At 40.4% G+C, this 17,507-nt stretch overlaps 1 protein-coding gene across 1 annotated transcript; it reads left to right on the forward strand.

The window, feature by feature from the left end:
• The first annotated feature begins 1,919 nt into the window (after window positions 1-1,919).
• On the forward strand, window positions 1,920-4,216 carry ZNF80 (zinc finger protein 80). Its single transcript, XM_037526618.1, is given in 4 exon segments — window positions 1,920-1,970; window positions 3,572-3,708; window positions 3,710-3,765; window positions 3,768-4,216. Coding segments are annotated over 4 exon segments (693 nt in total).
• The last annotated feature ends 13,291 nt before the right edge of the window (window positions 4,217-17,507 follow it).

Here is a 17,507-nt window from a genome sequence, read left to right on the forward strand (position 1 = left end):
AAGAATAAAGGACGAGGAAAATATGGAACATTCATGCCTAACATGGAGAATAGAGGGAATCTGTATTTTTATAGAAAAGGACATTTTAGTTGAACCTGGGATCTTTTGAGAAGGCACACAAAATTCCAGTCAGGGTGAGGGGCAAGCAAAGTGTTGAAGGCAGGTAGGCACACATGAGTTTGGAAAGGATAAGAACATCAAGAGGCCTGTGGAAGAAGGAAACTGAGTTAATAAATTTCTAGACTCCTCCTGATCATCAGGAATGCCTCAGGAGATTTATCTGTTTCTTTGTTTTCTGACACTTTAAATACAGCCTTAAACTCTCTCCAGGCTTCCTTCCCCTAGTAGCATGGGATGGAGAAGGAGAACATCAAAAAAGACCACTAGCTCTTAAAGCTGTTTTAGCTTACCTCTAAAATTTTTTCAAGACCTTTCTTTTCTCCTAGACTTGCTTTTATTTTTTCTTCTGAAGGCAGAAAGTGTACCCATGTCAGTATCTTCAAAAGTCACTATTTTGATTTTCGTTTTCTTGCCTGTATGTCATGGGACCCTGTTGCTAAGAGCCCAGGGCCCATCAGCTTTTCATTTCTTTTCCTTACAGAATCATTTAAAGGGCCAGCTTCACAGGCTGGCTCTGGTGGGAGGAATGGCCTTCACTGTTTTCAGACATGACCGAGGGCACAAGTGATTGACCCACCAGACAGCGGGTATGGGTTAGGCAGCAGCAGGAAGAGAGTTTCTGAGTAGGGCATGCTCTTCCATTTCCCAGATCTGAATCTTCCTCTCAACCAGCACCGGTAAAATAAAAAGAAGAGAAGGATGTGACTCTACAACATGGTCCTGTATGTGCTCATAGTAAATTCCTCCCCCTCCCTCTCTCCATGTTTTACACAGATTCAGATGAAAGCACCCATGTGTGAGGAAAGGTTTTCCTGACCTGTACATTAGTATAGGATAAATTTGGAGAATATTCTAGAACTATCAGCACAGATGAACCCATGCAGGACCTAGTGCTGATGGGAGAAAGTCTAAGGGCACCCTGCCATGCTCAGGGACTTCCCACGTGGAAATGACCTACTTCAGGTCTTCTCAGTGATGGAACATGACCCTTTGCTGCCAAAACTGGACTCAAAGACCAGATTCTGAGATTAAACGATGGGAATATTCTCTTTCTGCTTGCTGGAAACATAACAGATATACCCCCCAAAAAAACCCCCAAACCCACACATTTTCTGAAATAGTGAAACACAGAGCTCACCAATGGAAAGTAAACCCTGTGGAAATATTTACTAGAAAATATTGAAACCGCAATGAAGCAGAGGTGATGGAGAAGCTGTGGCTCCAAGGAACTAAATCTTCCATGTGACCCTGTGGAACTTTATCTGCGTAGCAGACGAAATTCTACTTCATGAGTATTTAGACTCTTCCAAGTGTTGCAGGTTGAATGATCTTTGCTCCCCTCAAGGAACAAAAATAAAATCAACCCAAGTTGGATATGTGACATCTCAAATGTTTTGGTGGGATATCTATTCATTTCAGTGCTTGTTTCTTTAGATTTACGTACTTCCATTCATTTGGACTATGGCAGTGGGCTGTCGGTATTTTGGTGGTAGATGTGATGGTAGCAACACCTGAAGGGGAAGATCCTCTAAAACTCAAATGACATTGTAAACATATAATCTCAATTTTAAAAAATGGCTCTGAACAGAAAGGCAGTCCTATGAAGTTGCCGGGTACTGGAAACTGGGAGCTCTAAGAACAGCCATAACTAGTACCCATTGTAAGGTATTCTTTGTGTGACAGTCACTCTGCAACCCCCAGACTTCAGCAGGGATGTATCAAACTCAGTGTCTCATCTAATGTCAGAGATAAAAGTCTGTGTGCTTGTTTGAACTACAGAGTTAAAGGAACTCAGAGGAATGTCAGTGGATACTCTGCTCATGGGTATGTTCAAGGACCAAAAATTGGAGGTAGCAGTCTACACTCACTAAAGCTAAGTCACCTGCAGGAGCCCAACCTGACACAGGAGGCCTCATGAGAAGTCCCCAGAGAATTCCTAGATAGTGAACTCTGTGTATAATATAGCTATGGGTGTGACCTAATTTGTACCAAACTCCTGCTGAAAGATCTAGGTTATTTAATAGCATTGGCTCAAATGATTGAAGGCATTAATCATTTTGTAAACTGCTACCTATCTTTAAAACCATAGACTGAAGAACAGAGCCATCAAAGAAAAAAATTAGATTTTTTCCAAGTAGCAAAGCTAACTCACTATGTAATTTGCCACATTATCATGATTATGATGAAGGTATTCACTAGTCAGTGTTCCTTGAAATTTGAACAGTAACTATGGCTGAGATCAAGGACCACACTTGGAGAACCACTACTCGAGAGGACATTATCTCAAATGTGTAGCATCCTGAGATTGTTCCAGGTGATAAAGCCTAGCACCTCTTTACATCAGATCGTGTATAGCTGCCTGAGTCATGGCTATACGCTTCTACCTCCACCCTGGGGACAGTGCTGCTGTCTGGAAACACAGCTGAGCTCTCTGTCTTGTATCCTGACTGCCCTGATGTCCACCAAATTCCTTGAGTGAAAAAAATCTTTTGGGTTCCTTAGGTGGTGGTCTACCTGGACTTTCATTTCCTTGACCCTAATATTTACTACATATTGTGGAAGTGATCAAGCATGTGATATCAGCAACATTTATACTAAGTGCATTCTCATTTATGAAATATGAAAATAATTTTTATATCAGGAAAATAAAAAGATAAATTGCTACCACCCCTCTCTTTAACAATGTAAATGGAGTTTCTGGCCAGTATAGAGGACAGGAAAACTAAAACAAAATTTAAGCATTGAGGGGGCCTCCCTGGTGGCACAAGGGGTTAAGACACAGCACTATGAAGCTATCTGCAACTACTACAGCATGAGTTCGAACCCTGGCCAGGGAGGTGACCCACATGGCACAGCAGACCTCTCCTGTCTCACCTGCTACTCCCCTCAGCAGTGTATTTCAGTGGATCCACCTATTCTGCTCCCTACTCTGTCTCTGGTGAATCCTCTCACCACCTCCACCTCAGGCCTGTACCCCAGTTCTTATATGCATAAATAAATAAATCTTTAAAAATATTTAAGCATTGACTAAAAATCAGCTTGCCAGGTCATTTCACTAGAAGTATCTTCCCTGGAAGGTGGAATATCAGCATCTTTCAGTCTCTCCTCTTTAGCCTCTACAAGTCTCTCAAATTCTCAGAGAACATTCTAAACACCTGCCAAGTAAATTTCAGCACCCAGAGTCAATGACTGGCAATCTTCTTCTCTCTAGCACTTAGCAGAACATTCCAATTTGTCTCTCCTTCTCTAGTTCCAAGATCCTCTTCTTCACTGGGAAAGGCAGTGGATCAGGTTTTTGCTAAGCCACTGTCACCATCCTCCTCATGATGGAAGAGTTTCCTTACCATTTCCAGAGGGGCCTGCACTGCTGCTCCCCTGATTTTTGAGGATTCCCCAAGGCACATTGTGAAGATTCCAATTCCCCCACCCCTGCCCCAGCCTGCAGCAGTAGACCCTTTACAAAGGCAAGGAATGTGGGCAAGTGTTTAACAAGAACTGCCTCCCTGTTCAACATCTGTGGATTCACACTGCAGTGAAGTCTTATGAATGCTAGGAGTGCTGAAGAGCCTCCGTGAATAGGTAGACCTTGTTCACATGGGAGGTTTCACAATGGTGAGAAGCACTTTAAGTGTGAGAAATGTGGAAATTCTTCAACTCTAGATGCCACGTCTTCTATCACCAGTGGATTCACACTGGCGAGAAGCCCTATGCATGCAGTGAATGTGGAAAGACCTTCAACGTCTACCGCACTTTTATCTAGCATGTTACAATCCACCCTGGAGAAAAACCCTTTGGGTGCAAAGAATGTGAGAAAACCTTTCACTACACCTCTTCTTTAACTCAACATATGGAGATACACACTGGCAAGAAGTCTTACAAAGGCAATGAATGTGGAAAAGCTTTCACCTTCAACTGTTTCTGGCCGACATGGTATGGCCCATATAAACATAAGCTCCGAGACTGTAAAGAGTATGGGAAAGATGTTAACTACAACTATTCCCTCACTCCACACACAAGGAGTCACACTGGAGACAAGCCCTCGGAGTCCACTGAGTGTGGAAAGGCCTTTGCCTGCCGCTCCACTTTTGTCCAGTAGAAAATCCACACTGGAGCAGAAGACTTTGAGTCAAATAATGTGGGAAAATCTTTTGTAACAGCTTTTCTTTCCCCTGACACTTGAGGAGACATGCTGGAGAGAAGCACTCTAAATGCGGTGACTAATAGAAAAGCCTTCAGCCGCCTGTCATCCCTCACTCAGTACAGGATTTATGCTGGAGAGAAACTGTGAATGTAACATTCGCCAGAAGGGCTCTCGCATGTGGGCTTACTTCAGTCAACATCATAGAACTTATACTGGGAAAAGAACTTTTGAATGTAACTACTAAGGGAAATCTTTTGACCACAGGAAACATCTCACTTGTCACCTGAAAATTCATCCAGGAGAGACCCGTTGGTTATGTGCACTTAAAAGAAATTTCAGGGCCTCCCCGGTGGCTCAGCGGTTGAGCGCTGGGTTGCGAAGCTGCCCGCGGACTCTGCGGCGCCGGTTCGATCCCCGGCTGCTCCCCGGCCACCGGAGGAGGATCCCACATGGTGCGCAGACCTCTCCTGCCACCCGCTGCTCCCCTCAGCAGTGTACTTCAGCCCTTCTGCCTGCTCTGCTCCCCGCTCTGGCTCTGGTGAATTCTCTCACCCTCCCGCGCTTCTGACTGTACCCAGTGCATGTATAAACAAGACAAACAAATATAATAAATAAATAAATAAAAACATGCCTCTATAAAAAAAAAAAAAACTATTAAAAAAAAAAAAAAAAAAAAAAGAAATTTCAGCTATGGTTCTCTCCTTAGGTTGTATCACCGAGCCACCTCAGGAATATTTTTTAAAGAATGAAGAGAGAAGCTGTAGAAAAGAAAAGAAAACAAAACAAAACAAAAGGCATATACAACTCCTTTCAAATTTCTTTGAAAGCTATGCCTACGAAAATTTGAATTTGTTTATTTGGGGCATCACTGAAAGATCAAAAGGCCTTACCCCTTTATTTGTCATATCTATCTATCTACATATGTGTGTCTACATCCTTAATGTATATAATTCTTGTTAGTGTACATTTCATAAATATATTATAAGCTGGTGAGCTAGTGAAATGAGAGTTGGACAGTTGAGGGCAGTGCTGTAAGATATATTGGAAGCAATTTTTGTGCCAAAACATTATCTTTAGTCTTGGGAAACATAAGTCTTTGTGAGAAACAGGAAGGCCTATGTCATAAAAATCTTGAAACTTATAAGAAATAAGAACACTAAAAATACAGCCACATGAAATTATTTTACATTTAAAGAGATAAGGATCCATACATAAATGGGGACATTTTATGCATCATTTAAGATAATTTAATTTTTAATTATTCAATTTAAAATCATTTTAATTTTTTATATCTTTCTTCACGTGATTTGAACACTGGCATTTTGTGACTTTGATGGGGTTATTTGTTTTGATTCATTTTCTCAGGAAGCTAGGGAAGATTACAGACGTATGTAGCTTTCTAGATGAACTTTAAGTCTTTCTTCTGCTTTTTCAGTTCTGCCTACAGGGTCTTCTCCAAAGCCATGTCAGAAGTTTTCTAGAGGTTAAACTCTGGCTAAAACAATCTAAATAAAACACAGCTAACTTAAACTAATACTTAGATCTCAGAAAAAAACTAATTAAAAAAATGAATACTGCATATTCAAATGTAAAACATGTAGATCCATTGACATGTTTGTTCAATTTCTAGAAATCTAGCCTTGAGTTTCTAGCACATTAGTTTCACAAATGTGCAGAGACAACATGTCAAAGTAATCAGTTTGTGTTTTCATATAAGAAAAATTGAAAGCAACCTACATGTCCATCGATAAGGTAATAAATTATGTTGCATCTGTTTATGAAATACTATAAAACCATAAGGTATCTCTATATGTACTGATGTTAAAACATCCCTAGATAAAGTGTAAGGTAAAAGAGCAGGTTGCAGGAAATCTAGACCTGGAGGGAGAAACATACAACTCTGTTAACAGTCTCTATGGGGAATGGGATGGTCCCATGGGCCGGGGTTGAGAGCTTTTGGTGTATACTTTATATCCTTCAGCAATGTTTGCATCTTTAAAATAAAAAGCATGTATTATTTTGTAATAAAAGTTTCAAATATTTTAATAAAAATGGCAACTTGGAATAAAAGTGATTTGTATTATTTCTTATAAAGTATTAATTTTACAGAAATTTTTTAAGTCTTGACATTATGAGATGAAATTTTCAGAGCCACTTGGCCACACTTAACTCATGAGAAGGTAGTTTAAAAATGAATCAACATATCTGTAGAAAAATATATGTAAAGACAAATGTGAGTTCAGCATGGGCATCTTCAATGGACATTCATTTCCTTTAAAATCCTTAAAGTTCCCTTTTGCAAGTGATCAGCTTTTAGGTGCCAGGTTTTTATTTCTTGGAGTTGATATGAGAAACACACTTTCACTGCAGTTAATGTTAGTGAATTTTATGTGCCCACACACACATATTTGCTGGCCATCGACGATTTCTAAATGTGTGCTGTTGAATGAATGCAGTTTGGTTACCTTCAGATTTATTTTCAGACTTTGTGATACATGTTAGTGTTCTGAATGAAGAAAAGTGTGGCTGCTTTTTTCCAACATAATAGCCATGCCAGACCTACTTGTTATTAAGGAAATCAGTTTGATATCTGCCTATTTTTCCTTAGGTTTTGTCTATGTTCTCCCTCACCATATATGTGACTATTTATTACATCATTGCATTGAGACTCATTTACCATCAAAAATATTTTCCTTATTTAGAAATAAATGAGGAGTGGGATTTTCCCATAAGTAAACCTATAATCCACAGGTAAAATTCTAGGCATTTTAGTTGTACTAGTTTGACCAATAGAATTGATCCACAAGACATTTGATCTGTGTTTTGTTCTCCACTAGTGAGGGAACCTGGAAACTATGTTGTGATATAAGTAGACTCTGCTTATCTGGGGTCTGTGTCTGAAAGTGGGCTATGAATGGGGAATGAGGAGACTAGTGGCTGAAGAGAATTGTTGGTTTGGAGGCTGCTATAACAGCACACTGTATGTAAACTGAGTGGCTTCTAAACAACAAAAATTTATTTCTCACAATTCTAGAGACTGACCAGTCCAAGATCAAGACATTAAAGGCTATGTATCTTGTGAGAACTTACTTCCAAGTCATAAGCAACCATCTTCTCCCTGTGTCTTCACATGGCATAAGGAACAAGGGGGTTCTCTGGGGCCTCTTTTAGAAAGACACTAATCCCATTCTTGAGTGTTCTACCTTCATGACCTAATCATCTCCAAAAGGTCCCACCTCCTTCTACCATCACAGTGGGCATTGGGGTTCAACACATGAATGGGGGGTACACACATTCTGTCCATAACAGAGGAGAAAATATCACCTAGATCTCTTTTCTGTAAGAATTACTGAGAAGTCTCCCTTGGTGATCTAAGTGTAGACTACACAGGTTTGATTGCCCTGGGAGATATAAATAAAAGACCTCTGGTGTTCCCTATGGTTTTAAACCCTGCCTCCACTCAGAAAACAGGTGCATACCCTGAGAAATGGGTAAGTAGTGTTGCATCTGAGGGTGGTAGTGACTGAGGGTCCATCTGAGTGTGGTTAATGAGACCCACGACTCCCTGGGAGGTTATGATTTTCAACCAACTGAAGAAAGTTGTCATTTCAGAGACCACAAGTAGGGTCTCATTGTGATTCTGCAATTGAACCATCAAAGTGTCCTCATAATGGACAAATATCCAAGATATTCAAAACAATATTCAATTGTGGTACATATAGTAGCATTGAAAAAGTAACTCTACTGGCTGATATAAACTGACCAAATGTCCTTTCCCTCTAAACTTGACCTTAGAAGAGGACTAACGCACTTGAAATAAGTGCCCAATGTTCCTAATCCGACTTAAGGTGCGCAGATGCTTAGAAGATGCTGTGCTTCCTGATAATGAGGTATTTGGAACACATGTGAGCAATCAAATGCCTAATTGGGGGAAAAGGGGTAAATACTCATTTTTAAATTCTAAGATTTATGGGGCAATTCAACCCAGTTATAGGTTTGAAGTATTTTTTTTTTTTTTAGGTTTTTAAAAAATATTTATTTATTTATTCATACAAGAGCTGGGGTATGGGCCAGAGCTGTGGCGGGGTGAGAGGATTCACCAGAGACAGAGTGGGGAACAGAACAGGCAGGTTGACTGAAATACACTGCTGAGGGGATAAGCGGGTGAATCAGGAAAGGTCTGCTGCACATGTGCGTAGCTCCCTGGCTGGTGATCGAACACACGCTGCAGTGGCTGTGGCTAGCTTCATAGGTTGGGTCTTAACCTCTTGCACACCAGGGAGACCCTTGAAGTATTTTCTTAAGGCTAATAAAATGTAGGCCTTTTGGAAACAGAATTCTTTAGATACTACATTTGGTTTGTTAACTATTTTTCAATGAAGGACTTTGAATGTTCACTCTCCTTTACTTTCTTTCCATCAATGTTATGGGGAAGTTTCTTTTGCTCTGTGGTGTCTTTCAAGATTTGTTTATCTTTGATATTTTATCATTTCAACATGGTGTGTCTGGGTGTGGTTTTTTGATTTATCATGCTTGGTGCCCATAAGGATTTCTGAATCTAAGGATTCCTGAATTTTATCAATTCTGGAAATTTTTTAATTCATTGTAACTTTGGATATGCATCACCCCCATGATCTCTATTATTAGTTTCTACAATTTCAATTAGATGTATATTGTACCTTCTCACTTTATCTTCCCCTTTTTTTAACTTACCTCCCATATTTCAATCTCTTTGTTCCTCTTTGCTTTCAGAGTAATTACTTCATATCTATCTTCCAGTTCATTAACTCTTTTCATTTGTATAACAGAAACTTCTAAAGTCAGTGGTTATATTTTTCATTTATACAAGTTCTAACTGCTTCTTTTCTTTAAATATGCATGATGATTCTTATACTTTTAATACCTCTTTTATAGTTTGTATCAGATGTTTCTAATATCTGAAGTTTTAAAAGTTCTGATTCTGCTTTTTGGTGATTCTCTTGATTTCTCCTTGTGACAACTTATTTCCTTATTTATTTTGTAATTTTTAATTTTGAGCTAATGTTATCTGGAATTACAACTGTAGGAATTCTTTGAAATCAAGATGCATGCATTTGGAGAAAATTTGTTTGCCCCTAACAGGCACCTGGGCAATACCCAACTCGGGCTATTCTGAATTCTCAGTTTGGAATTTTTCAGCTTAAATATTAGTAACAGGAATTCTAGCTTTAAATCCAATGAAATTTAAAAACTCATAGCTATGAATTACTCTCCAGAAACCTATACTTTCGAGCATCCCAAGGGCAATTGTATATACAGAGCTCCCTTGGAAGGGTGTTTTTTTCCCCCTATTTTCTCTTTTCACCAAGGAAGTCACCTTTCAGGATCACTAGCTTTAGGCAAGAATCTTTAATCTTATTTGCCACCTGGCTCACACCTTGAGATTTGTCTCCTTTCCCCTAAATGTAGTTTTCTCTGTATTTGTGCTTTCTTGTCATTTTTGGCCTCAGAGAATTTCCCTTTCTTGTCAATACAACTATGCAATGCTTAAAATACATAACTTCCCCAATTTTATATTCTTTTTCAGGTGCTTTGCACTAGAAGAGTTTTGTTGTTGTTGTTTTAATATCTAGCATTCCATATTGCCAGAAACAAAACTTGTATTTTTCATTTGGTTGGCTATATCAGGCTTTTCCAACCATTTGAATTTACCATTTCAATAGTAAATTTTAACCAAAAATAATTTAAAGACTTAGGTGTGTGAATTTCTTATTTTGTGAAATAACAGTTCAAAACAAACAAATAAAAAAAAACTTATCTACTTCCTACTACAGCCTTTACTCCATAGTGGTAATTTAGGAAGACAGATTATGAGAGAAGCAGACTTTAAATTAAATTTGCTTTATTTTGCATTTTGCTGAGGTTAGTGACAACTTTGTCTTAGACCATCATTGGTTCATGGCATTTGGGAACCACTAAGCCATGTCACCATGAAGCCTAGTTTATGTGAAAATGTGTTCATTGTATAATTTATTAATCAGAAATTCCAACTACTGACAACAGGCCACTGCTAACTAAAGTCATTATTTTTTTTTTTGTTTGAAATAGAACAAAAACTCAAGTGTGTGTGTGTGTGTGTGTGTGTGTGTGTGTGTGTGTGTATCTTTTTAATTTATAAAAGAAAAAAATTTAACCCTGGAAAGTGAAGTCCAAATCTTGAGTATCACCTCCACTAGGGAAAATCATTTAACTCTTAGCTTCATTTTTTTCATCTGTGATAAACAATATATTACTCATCCGAATATTTTAAGCACTAGTACAAGGAGTGCTCATTGGGTTTATCAACTTGTCTATTATTCCCCTTCCTTATAAAACACAAACTGAATTCACCCAAAAGGAGTAAACCCCAAACTCCACGTAATAAAACTTTCTTTTCAATATGGATCTAGAACAGGCAATATGTGCCACTGGCTCTCTTCATTCTTTTTTTTTTTTCCCCCAAGGTGTCATGACTTTTTAATTATCAGAAAAGTCCTTGCTCTTAGAACAGTTTATGTTCAAGGAGCATATATCACTTGCCACAGTAAGAACAACTCCCCAAACTCGTTTAGACCCAAGATTCCAGTGGCAAAGTGACCTCCTTTCTTGCCCTATCTTTTCTTTTTTTTTTTAATTTTATTTTTATATTCCTCTACAATTGCAACCCCCTTATTTTGACCCCAATCCCTCCTTTCCCTGCCCCCCACCCTGGCTCTCTTCATTCTTATCATAGATATGGGACAGCTAAGACTTCCAGGAGAATAAAATTTGCTGACAAGGGAGATAACTTCCACCAAAATTTGAGGCCCATTGAAGTTGGGGTTTTGTTCATGGTTATATCCCCAGTACCTGTAACAGTGCTTGACACATTGTAAATCTTTCCTAAATGAATGAGAAATGAGAAAACAAAATGAGCCACAATAAAAGTCCTATCAAGATTACTCAACTGAAGTAGAAATCCTGTTCTATTCCACTTCAGAGTCTTCTCCCTCATCAGTCCTCACCAGTTCCTCCTCATCCTCCCACCAGCCCTCTCCAACAAGTTCCACACAGTCCCAGAGGCAGAACCCGGCTTTGGAAGAAAGCACAGAATTCAATTCAGTATGTTGAGTCCCTGCAATTTGCACTTAATGTCTGTGGTGACATAATTGCTTGTCCAATGCCTAGTGGTATCTCTGAAGGCCTGCAAGAGTATCGGTGTGGAGATACAGCTAAAAGTTACGAATAACAACACTAGTAACAAACAGTGACATTTTCATCCTGCCAGACTCTATGTGAATGGTTTTGTATGGATTGCCTCATTTAATTCTTAGAATAACCCAACAAGTGAGGTACTTTTATTATCCCCATTTTATAGACAATGAAACTGATACTGAGAAAAATGAACTAGTTCATCTGGGGGTCATATAGCTAATATTCTGTCTGCTTAATCCTTACTCTTAACTTGGCTCTCTCTATTATACAGTTTATACCACCTCAAAGTCTTTAGCAGGGGATATATAGAAATAATTACAAACAGTAGTACGAATCTTTTTTAAGTCAATCCATTATCTTTGATTTTCTTCTGCTGGGATCCAGTTGAAAAAATAAATAAAAGAAAACCAAGTCTGAAAGTGAGAATAGGGTTTGAAGTGACTAAAGAGAAAAGAACAAAACTGCTCTTTTTTTAAAAAAAAAAAAAAAAAAGATTTATTTATTTATTTATTTATTTATTTATACAAGCACTGGGTACAGTCAGAAGCGCGGGAGGGTGAGAGAATTCACCAGAGCCAGAGCGGGGAGCAGAGCAGGCAGAAGGACCGAAGTACACTGCTGAGGGGAGCAGCGGGCGGCAGGAGAGGTCTGCGCGCCATGTGGGACCCTCCTCCGGTGGTTGGGGAGCAGCCAGGGATTGAACCGGCGCTGCAGAGGCTGCGGGCAGCTTCACAACCCAGTGCTCAACCGTTGCGCCACTGGGGAGGCCCAAAACTGCTCTTCTTTTTCATAGCATCTTCTTCCTCCTCTAAATAGCTCTTTCCCGCCCCTTCCTCTTCTTTGCCACCACCACCACGCCTCTAATTTATCATTACTTCTTACCTCCACTACTATTGCAAAGGCTTCCTAACTGACCCTCCTGCATCCACATTTGCCCTTCTCTATCTTAAAAATAAAGAGGAACAAAACATGCATGTTTTAAAATAAAAATAAAATAAAATAAAACATGCATGTTTTGTTCCTCTCTATTTTTAAAAATTACCAGAGTAATTTTTAAGGCAATTCTTAAACAATTGGGCCTCCCTGGTAGCACAAGGGGTTAAGCACCACTCTATGAAGCAATGCGTTGCCTCTGCAGCACGGAGTTCCATCCCCGGGATGGAACAGGGAGCTGGCCAGGGAGATACATGGCCCGGGAGCTAAATGGCACACCCACATGGCACAGCAGACCTCTCCTGACTCTCCCACTGCTCCCTTCAGCAGTGTATTTCAGTCAATCTGCCTGTTCTGTTCCTCACTCTGTCTCTGGTGAATCCTCTCACCCCCTGCATCTCTGGCCTGTACCCCAGCTCTTGTACACATAAATAAATCTTAAAAAAAAATCTTAAACAATTTTCTGATTGTGTTCATTCTCCCACCTAAAACTCTCTTCAGTGTTTTCATTTACTTTTAAGAAAAGACAGGAGTCCCTAATGGAGCCAGCACAGCCCTGTCCATCCCTCCAGTCCCGCTGCCTCTTATAGTTCCTGCTTTAGTCACAGGGCTTATGCACATCCTGTACTCTCTACCTGACATCTCCATCACTCCCCACCTAAGGAGTAGGACTCCTCTTCAGACTGCCTGTCATTGCGTCACCTGTGCAGAGTATGCACGTGCCTACTGCGTGACAGGGCCTTGAGAGGAACGGTTCAGTGAGTAAAGAAAGAAATGACTCCAAGATGGCCCAGGTGTCAGGCCTGTTGACATCTACTCTTCATTTTGAATCCTCCTGCTTCTGCCACAGTGGAATCAGGATCTGAGTGAAACTGAATCTGCAGGTAGGGCCCATGACCCAGTCCCTCAGGGGGAAGACAAAAACAAGACCTACTTCAAATGGCACACTGCCTGTCAAGGCCATCAGATTGAGTGATCTGTGTCCCCCAGGAAATCCTGAGGCTAAAATCCACCAATAAATGACACTATAGGCCAGTAAAGCCAGGAAGATTCGGTGGTACGCATATGCCCTCCTGGTTAATTCTGCATTGGGTTACCATCATGACTTCTAGCAGAATTAATCAGCATAACCAACTGGCCACTCCTTAGTCCCTGCTGTTGAAATCTCAGCTGCTTTCTCTGGCCATTGAGGTTCAGCCACCCTCTAAATAGCCCCTCCCCACCTCCTCTCCTGTCTCCTAGTGCACGCTTAATAATTGGTTGGCTGTGCTCAGCCCTTCCCATCACATCTTCTTCAACTCAATGGCTGTACTCCAGTTCCCATACCTTCTACAAAAAGTAGCCAAGTTCCCCTAAGTCCCTGACCCTCCAGAACCAGCAGGATCAAATATTTCATTACTAATACTCATCCTACTAATTAAAAGAGTGGGAATTGAGTAAATTCTTTGGGCTTAAAATCTCACAGTAGCACCTGATTTTTTTTTTTATTTTATAGAGGCATGTTTATTTATTTGTTTTATTTGTTTGTTTGTTTTGTTTTGTTTACACATGCACTGGGTACAGTCAGAAGCGCGGGAGGGTGAGAGAATTCACCAGAGCCAGAGCGGGGAGCAGAGCAGGCGGAAGGACCGGAGTACACTGCTGAGGGGAGCAGCGGGCGGCAGGAGAGGTCTGCGCGCCATGTGGGACCCTCCTCTGGTGGCCGGGGAGCAGCCGGGGATCGAACCGGCACCGCAGAGGCCGCGGGCAGGTTCGCAACCCAGAGCTCAACCGCTGCGCCACCGGGGAGGCCCAGTAGCACCTGATTTAACCCTTGAAGGATAGACACTGGTAGCAAATACTGCAATTGACTTGATCCAAATTTATGACACCTCTTCCCAATGTGCCTGTCTGGGATGAAGAGACTAGAAAGTCAAAAACTAAATTTTCAGGCCTCCCTGGTGGCACAAGGGGTTAAGACGCAGCCTATGAATCTGTCTGCAGACACTGCAGCACAAGTTCAATCCCCCAGCCAGCCAGGGAGAAACCCACATGGCACAGCAAACCCCTCTGACTTGCCTGCTCCCCTCAGCAGTGTATTTCAGTCAATCTGCCTGTTCTCTTCCCCACTCTGTCTCTGGTGAATCCTCTCATCCCCACACCTCTGGCCTGTACCCCAGCTCTTGTATCCATAAATAAATAAATATTTTTTAAAACCCCTAAATTTTCAGGCTTTCTTACAGCTAAGATTCCAAAAAGACTCTGATTTCACCAAAGAAACTTGAAAGGAGGAAGACAGAGGACACCCAACCATCTACTGGCATGGATTGAGACAGAGGCAACATGTCTTATAGTTAACGTCCTAATTCACTGGCAGCTTCCTAACTCACTGGCCCCCTACAACAGAATTGCAACTTCTGTGATTATGGCTGAGGTTTGTATGACTCTGGGGGCTGGAATGTTCTTGCAAGCTAATCCTAGGGTGCAACTCTTCCAATTCCACAGATAATTTTTAACCACTTAGTATCTGGTAATATTTCTGCTAAAATTTGCTAAGTGTTCTTTGCTGTATGACACTGAATCTACTAATTAAATGTCCAAAAAGTGAACTGTAAGGTTCCGAGGCACTAGGCATAGACTTATTCAGTCTGCCTGGAGGTCTTGTTTCAGGTCAATGCCATTTTGCATCTGAGAGCATTAGTTCTTGGGTAACACCCTTAAAATAGCATACCACAGAGCAAAGTCATGTCCAGCCCCTAGCAAGGCTTGACCGAAAGAGCATTCCCAGGAAGAGTGAGTCAATTCCTCTTGAGGACAGTCCTCACATAGCTATCTCTAATTGCTTTATTTGCTTTCTTTATATACTGACTGTGCATTTTCTTTTTTGTTTGTTTTATGAGTCAGCTTAGGGACTTTCCCGAAGAGCTCTTCATTACCCTTACTTCTGGTATATGAAACAAAGTCTTAAACTACTATACCAGTTACTTCAAATGTAAAAATGATCCCCTTTCATGTGTCCCATAGATTGTATAGTCTCCAAAGTAGAGTTCAACACCTTGTATTATAATGAGCTCTTTAATTTTCTGAAACCCCCCACTATTGCATCTATGTGAGAGTGAGGCCAGGGCCTATTTTGTGGTGTACTGACTCCGAGCGCTCAACATAATGCTTGGCACATAGTAGACGTTCAACAAATAGTTCCGGAATTTGTTAATGAACATATAAATGTCTCATGTAACTGTGATATTTCTTGCTAAGTCCCAAAGTCTTCCCCCAGATTCTCTTACTAAATCCTCAGCCAATCTATGAAACACTACTACAGGGAGAGAGATAATTGCCAAAAGCTCACTGCTTGGAGGAGTAGACTATTCTGGAATTGATCAATCACATAAAAATTGTGAAATTTCATGTTTTCTTTAAGGAATGTCAAATTTCTAAAAAGGTATGCTATTGTGTAGCGTCTACGAAACCCTTTCCTCATGTTAAGATTTTCTTGGGTTTAGCATTGAATATATCACAACATAGTCTATTAAAGTACAATTAATGAGATTTCTGAAATGCAAATAAAATTCTTCGACCCTATCAAAGTCCTACTTGGCAGCTCCTCGTCTTGAAGATTGGCATTCACAGATCTCCAGCCACACCCATGCTCCTGCTCAGAGCAAGCAGCACACAAATGAACAGCAAATGGTGTCAGAAAAACAATCCTGAACACCTGTGTGTGTTTGTTTGCTTTTGGCATTTCATTCAACTGCTAGCTATAAATTAATTATCCCAGTCAAAATTAATTTCTCCCTCTTCTGTTGCCCAATAATGCTTTTTTTATCCTGAAATTATAGCACCTCACACATTTTCCCAGGTATGGAAGAATCGAGTTCTCTAGTATTCTGGTTTAGGAAATACTCTACCATTTATTCAAAGACTGGAAGAGAAGTATAAACTATCATTAAGATGAGGGTCCCAGATGGTTAATTAGCTGCACTCGCTAAGTAAATGACTTGTTCTCACTTACCAGGCTCAGAGCACTTTGACTTCAAATTTATGCTACAGCAATACTGTAAGTGATGGTCATGAATTCACACAAGTTATAATTCTACTACTCTGTGACCCAAAGAGTGTGTCTCTCACCACTTGAATCATAATCACCCAGGGTTATAAATCATTACTACATGCATATTTCCAGGCTCCACTGCAGCCACTAAATAGGAGGTCCCATCTGGCAGAGAGGACCCAGTCATCTATGATGCATGCCCTGTTTAGTTGTCAGTCCACTATTTTTCCAATTCTAGACCCACCTGTCATTGTGTTAGATTGTTGTTGCTGCTGCTGCTTTTCAATTCTTTTTCCCACTGAGGTTTAGGATTATTACATAAGTATACAACACACTATTATAGGAGAAATGAATATAATAAATAAGATATAATAAGTAATAAATACACTAATAGCTTAAAAAACTAAGAGAGGTAAGTATGAAAAAAGTACTCTGGTCCTTTGTTAAGGACCAAAGTGCAGGTCATTAATTCTCTGTAGGAAACTCAAAAGACATTATAAAGCAGGTTATGGTTGAGTCAGGTCATTGAGAATGCACTGGGATTAGCTAATCAAAGAAGCAACATGAAAGCACTGCAGATGGGAAACCATGAGTTGGCTTGAAGGGGCAAACATTTCTTGGGTGTTAGAGGTAAGCGAGTCTCATGATGACTTAAGGGCGAGAGGGCAGATGGCATAGATGAAAGGAAGGGAAATTGGTTAGTAAGACTGGCTGTAATGACTCAAAGAGTGAGGCATCTTGGCCATATGTTCCTTCCCCTGAATTCTGAGAGCTGGATGTGACCTCAAGAAGCAAACAGGCATAACTGCAGCCCAGCTTACTAAGAGACAGGGGCTGCTTTCATGAGTGAAGCTTCCACAGTGTTCAGTTGTTCTACAGTGTGTAGTTTTTCCTATAAGGCTTCCTTCCATGTGACCATTTTCAGATACACAGAGACCTTTCTGTTACATTAACCAATCAAGGCAAAGAGCTTAAACATGCTGAAATCTGCATTGGTCACTGTGATTTTCAACATGCTGCTCAGTCTTATAATTTATCTGGAAAGGAATCACAATGGGGCCATGAGGAATC

This window comes from Talpa occidentalis, unplaced genomic scaffold (genome assembly GCF_014898055.3).
Source record: "Talpa occidentalis isolate TD23 unplaced genomic scaffold, MPIMG_talOcc4v2.1 talOcc4.4, whole genome shotgun sequence".
Classification (NCBI taxonomy): Eukaryota; Metazoa; Chordata; class Mammalia; order Eulipotyphla; family Talpidae; genus Talpa; species Talpa occidentalis.